The 6000-nt window shown below is 44.3% G+C and overlaps 1 protein-coding gene across 2 annotated transcripts in view; it reads right to left on the bottom strand.

Annotated features, from left to right (window-relative positions):
- Positions 1-797: 797 nt before the first annotated feature.
- The window catches only part of chrm4a (cholinergic receptor, muscarinic 4a), a 28014-nt gene continuing 22811 nt past the window's right edge, over positions 798-6000 (bottom strand). Inside the window, exons 3-7 of one of the 2 annotated variants that reach the window (XM_034612132.1) lie at positions 5713-5867; positions 4997-5225; positions 4824-4913; positions 4136-4405; positions 798-2183 (exon numbers count right to left, since the gene is read on the bottom strand). In XM_034612132.1, the coding sequence (XP_034468023.1) occupies positions 1938-2183; positions 4136-4405; positions 4824-4913; positions 4997-5225; positions 5713-5867 (990 nt within the window). In that variant the 3' untranslated portion in view covers positions 798-1937. The remainder of the gene's footprint in view (positions 2184-4135; positions 4406-4823; positions 4914-4996; positions 5226-5712; positions 5868-6000) is intronic. The other variant, XM_034612140.1, reaches the window with a different exon arrangement.

The raw sequence follows: 6000 nt of genomic DNA, 5'->3' as shown, positions 1-6000 counted from the left end.
GGAGATTTCTCAGCACTTTTGGGATGGGCCTTTTTTTTTTTTTTTAACAAATCTGCGTTGAGCGCAAATAATGCCAGTGTCCTTAAAAATCCTAAGATCCGCACAAAAACCTGACATGCCCTCCATCGTTTATACAAATAACGAACGATGTGAGAACAAACCAAAACACCGATCGTTCATTGGGAAATATCAGACGGCAGCATCATTAAGCCAATAGAACAGTTTATAAAATCCTGATAACTCGTCTCCCTCTTCATCATTAGGAATAGAGCGCAGGACTAAATGACGAATTCCTGTGTATCTATTCTGTGTCCTACTTTTCTCCCACAAGCTCGTAATTTTCTTGACTTCCTTCCTCCTCGTCTCTTTCTCCCTTCTCCCGCCTGTAATTTCCTGTCACCCAGATGTTTTCTCTTTGGCATCTCTGGAAAAATAATCTGCACAATAATCTGCTTTTCATAGTATTTTAACTGAAAGCTGTGAAATGGAAATTGTTATGAATGAAGCAAACCAACACATTTAATTTAATACGTTTTTATCATCTCTGGAGTAACATTGAATATTTGTAGCTCTGTATCAAACAAGTTCACTGAACTGTGGTGTGAAATAAACCGACGGAAAACTGGACCCATTCCAAAACACGGCACCTGAACCGACCCATGCAGAGTGAAACCTGCAGCATGATGCTTCTCCAGTTCTGAAGCTCCCATGCATTAGTCTACACCCGTCATCTACCTCAAACCATTAATCCTTTACCTCCTGTTAAAACATGCCATGCTTTAATTATCTTCTAAATACTGGGGCTGATCTCGGATTTTTCTTCTTCTCCTCTATGCTACTGGTGATACTGCGCTTTCACAGCATGGACACATTAGCATATGATGCTGTGCAGTGTGTAAAATGAGTGGCTGTGACCACAGTGTGAGAACGAGCAGCCTGTGCTGTGGTGGGTCCAGTCTGAGTCCGTGCAGCTAACCAGCAGAAGCTTGTTAACACGCGTCTCTGTACTGATTGGCTGACTGTGACAGACTGTAGCTGTGATTATGTCTGTGGCCGCGGCTCCGCTGTTCTGATAGTGGAGACACACAGATTTTAATTGGTGGCCAAGCTGTGCCCGGACACAGCTGGAAACAGCTGTAATTTGTGCTATGGCGTTGAGTTCTGTGCAGGTGAAAGAACGCCTGGTGCACGGTCTCATTTTACTGGCAGTTAATTTGTGGAATAAATCATGGTTTCACATCCCCTGCAGATGTCCCTTTTCACCAATCTCTTTCACTCACAACCCAATATTTTCTACATCCTCCATTACCGCAGAGTTTATCCATCCATCCATATCGTCTACATTTGTGTTCTTCCTACAAAATATGTTGCTGACCTCCACCCTTCATATTTATTTATTTATTGCTATTAATTCAATCAGATTTGTGACCTTTTACACAGTCCCATCCATTAATCCATCTATAAATCGTATGTACATCCAAGCGATCCAGAAAGACCACTTCCATGTATCATGTATGTATCCCTCCCTCCACCCATCTGTTTGTTTTTCCTCCATTTTCTCATCCCTCTGCTCGCATAAACCTCTATTCGCCCGCTGCAATTATTTTCCCTGTTTCTGTGAAACTATGTTTCCACCCAGTGTGTGTTTGTTCCAACTTAGTGGAAGCTGAGCAGCTTATACAATCCCTGGTCTGCACTCGCATTACACTCTGAGTCCATAGGAACCAACTGGGAAGACTGGCATTCATTTGCAAGATAGACAATGGTTGCTCATCCCCAGCAAACTGATGTGTGCTTTCTGTAGAAGGAACCTTGTGCTAAACTCCATTTCTCCATCCATTTCTCTCCTCAGCTCTCTTTCACTCACCTGTCAGCAGTCTTTCCTCTTTCCCCCGTTCTCCCCCCATCCATCCCACCCTCAGTCTTCTCCCTCCATCTCATCTTGTACCTATGTTTTTATACTGGCACAGCAGCAGGTTCTTGAAAGTCTTCTTGAATGTGGCGTTGCACAGTGCGTAACAAGCCGGGTTGATCGTGGAGTTGACGTAACAGAGCCAGTAGCCGATCGCCCACACGGTGTCGGGGACGCAGGACTGGCAGAAGGTGGAGATCAGCACCATGACGTTGTATGGCGTCCATGTGATGATGAAAGCCAGCAGGATGGCAAAGATAGTCTTGGTCACCTTTAGAGACGGAGAGGAAGAGTGAGGAGAACAGAACAAAGATTTAATTTCACTGCAGGGGTATGAAAATCTATTTGCGGATAAGTCCAGAATAAACTTGTTGGCGGTAGTTAATCAATGAGTGGGCCCTGTGCCTGATGTCTTACAGTCTATTATTATTATTATTGTTCACTTAACACACTGCTTCTATCCACCTTGTAGAATAATCTCCTCACCCAGCTACAAAGGGAATGGTTAATGATGTGATTATGGTCTTTGAAGCTGATGTTGCTGGTGAAGACGCACAGTGGAGCACAGCCCCGTGTGGTCCACTGTGTTCTGTTAGCACCTGAAGAGATGTTTCCTTCAGGTTCTATATGTGATGCACTGTAACTCCCACTTTCAGGCTTTCATTTTGCAGCACTGTATTCTGTTTGTTTAGTCTCAAAATGTGCTCGTGTAAAAACATGCGCTACGATCAGAGAGAGGCGGGGAACTGGAGGGTTCAAAGTGACCAATCAGAGGAGGGGAGCATCAGCCACTATCCCTGTCTCCAAAGTCTCATTAATTCAACTTGACGAGCGCTGGACCGCCGGGTGTTGTTGAGCAGCTGCGAGCGTGTAGGGAAGGAACGGGCTTGTGCTCACACTCGTGCACGTGGAGCAGAAATGGTTGGCTACCAGCGAGTATGCCTTTCCGCTCTCAGATACTGTTCTGTGCACGTGGAGAGTAGAAATGCTCCCATCCTGAGTATGGCTTTGCACCGGCAGATACTATTGTGTGGCCTCCTTATGTGTGCGGGTGTGGTTATGTGCGCAAATTCTGAACTAAATAAATACCATAGGACTGTGCATTTCAAATATGCGAGGTACTAATGGAGTATTTTGTCAACGAAGGTGATTGAAACCAAGGTTAATGGTGGGCAAGGTGTGACAAATGTAAAAGTACAACAATATATTTGTGCTTATTCTGCGGGTGGTGGCTGCATCATCAATAAAACAGTGAGGTACTAGTGAGGGCGAGGTGGAGGCTGCGTGGACACATTCATCTCCTCTGTCTGGATGCCCTCTCGCTGTCTGGGTCTGCAGAGTTCTGATGTACATATTCATAACATTTAGAAAAACTGCCAACGTCTCCCTCCAGCAGCCGCTCAACAAGTTGACTTTTTTTGAAGTAGAACGCTTCAATTTATTCAAGGCAAAGTTAAATATGCCAAGTGACTCTCTCAGCGCGCGTCAGCACTTAAGATTAAGTGCCTGACTTTTGCAGAAACACTAAGTGAACGCTCATTAATTGTTATTGGTGGGACTGAATTTAAAATGCAGACGGTTGAATTCTCATGAAACGGGACATTTTTTAATGAATGCATGAAGTTTAAAGTCGGTGTAAAGACTTGTCCTGGATAATTAAGATTGTTGATTTAGTAAAATCCCCCAAAATACAAATATCCTCTCTCGCTGCTGAGGATTTGAATTCGACCCATGGAGACTTTCAAAACATGGCCAGTGAGCCAGAAGGAAATTTCATGAATGTCTAAAACAAAGGGGGGGGGGGAGTGGTTGAGGATGCATCCTGTTATTTTAAAGTCTCAGTGGAACGTTTGTCAATCTGAGCCGTAATTAAGTGGAATGACTGCAACTCGTCTTAGGAACCAGCTGCTTCGCGCAATCCACAGTCGGGTGGATCGAGTCCCACCTGTAAAGCAGCAGCAGCAGATGCTGCCATGCAGGGACGCTCCTCTCAGCTGTCTCTGTTCTAATGATGAATGACTTCACTCTGCTCTGTCTGTCTGATCAGTAAAGATGGAACCTGAGTATCGCTGCAGCCCGCGTCCATCATCCACTCGTCAGACTTTAGAGGAACCTGAGTTATATTTTTAGGGACCGTTTGAATTAAACAGAGAGAACTCGTGAATTAAAGCCACAGCAATGCAAACAATAAAAGTACGTTAGTGTGTCTGTCATGAAACATACTTTCTTCTCTCTGGCGGCCATCTGTCTTTTCCTCTTCACTTGGCTCCTGGCGATGCTGGCAAACTTTCTCGCCACGGTGCGAGGGCGGCTGATCGGGATCGAGTGCCTCTCGGCTCCCTCTACAGGCGGGACGATCTCGATGGCCGTGATGCACTCGTCCCCGGCCTGCTTAGTCACGATCTTAATCTTCGACCACCGCGAGCTGATACTCATTTTGGCCATTGAAGGATTGGTTGTTGTCGTGGCAACCGGGCTTGGATTTGTTGCAGCCTGTAAGGAGAATAATGTTTTGTGCATTGTAGGGCGCATGACTCATGGATTTAAACTTTGAAAAACATGTGCACCTCAACTAAAATCTATAATCCTTTATCAGAGGGAGAGAACTGCAGCACATGGTATATATTTTTTTGTCAATATTTAATCTTCAGTTCATTACTGTTAACAAAAATGACATGTTCCCCCATAACTGAAGTTAAGACTGTCAGAAAGTGAAAGTGTAAGTGAAAGTGTACTCTAAAAGGCTTTGTTGTAAATACTTGGATAAACCAGTACTGAAATCTAATTCAGCACAGTTAACACAATATATAACACAAAATATGTTGATCAGAAGGTAACAGGATGACAGACTATGGGCAGATCGAAATATAGGTGAGTTTAATTAAAGGGACATGAATTTAGTTGCACCGACCTCAGAGATCACTTTGTTGTTGGCGGCGTCTTTCGGTTCTGTCGGGGGGATGAAAGCTGTGGACGAATCATTGGAGCTCTCTTTTTCCTCCTGGATAGATCAATACATATATTGATTGATTAGCCACAGCTCAAACACTGTAAATACTGGTGTGTTCCCACTGAAGAACAAACCGAAGCAGGGATGTTGTGAGTCAACACCTGTGTGAGGCCTGGACTGGGCTGTGCTGCAGGGTGCGGCTGAGCAGCTTGCGGCTCCTCCACTCGGCCGTTCTTCACGGCCTCCACCGCGGTGGTGGTGGAGTCCAGGCTGAGTTTGGGAGTGGAGCGGGGACTGGCCTGAGGACTGGTCTCGTTGTTGTTGTTCTGCTTCAACAGGTGACTCTTCATCAAACTGGGAGCTCTGGGAAAACAAAAATCATGAAACTGAGCAAAGAACAGATTTGTTTTGTTTGCTCAAATCCCCTGCATGTTATGGAATTCTCTGCACGTGCCAAAGACACTGGCCGTTATGTTCTAGTATGATGCACACATACAAATATGAACATTTATATAATATATCTGAATATATTATCTCCTTTTTGAGTTGTAGTAAATAACTTCTTGTTTTTTTTTTTACTGCTCTCATGTCGATCTCCCTGTGTTCAGCCCATTCAGTCCAGCCATTCCTTAAAATATAACGAAGGCTGATACTGTAGTTAACTGTGTAGATCATTATAATATTATGTAGGAGCAGTTTAATAAGGTTATATGGACATTTTGGCTCATTTCTCTCCTCAAAAACAACGAGTCATCATCAGATTGCCTTGTATCCAAAGTTAGAAATAAAACAACTTTTACATCCCCCGGAATAAAACATAAGTAGCTGCATAAGGAAAATGTGATTATACTTTATTCCCTTCTTCTCTTTCTTCTCTGGTTTGTGTTTGGAGACCCTGCTCCTGGAGGCCAGGGAGATGTGGATGTACAGGACAGTCATAATAATGACAGGAAGGTAGAACGCGGCTATCGCGGTCCCAAACGTCACTGCAGGGTTAGAGAGGAACTGTGGAAACAGAGGAAGGAGAGAAATGCCTCAGTCACCGAGTCATGGGGCGGCAGTGCAATGCAGATACAGGTCCGACGCTTTATCGGTATTTCGGAATCTGTCAATGTAATGAGAACGATGACACTTTTAT

The sequence above is a fragment of the Hippoglossus hippoglossus genome, chromosome 2, assembly GCF_009819705.1.
Source record: "Hippoglossus hippoglossus isolate fHipHip1 chromosome 2, fHipHip1.pri, whole genome shotgun sequence".
NCBI lineage: Eukaryota > Metazoa > Chordata > Actinopteri > Pleuronectiformes > Pleuronectidae > Hippoglossus > Hippoglossus hippoglossus.
The sequence above is the reverse complement of the archived record's forward strand: the minus strand, read 5'-3'. Positions and strand labels throughout refer to the sequence as shown.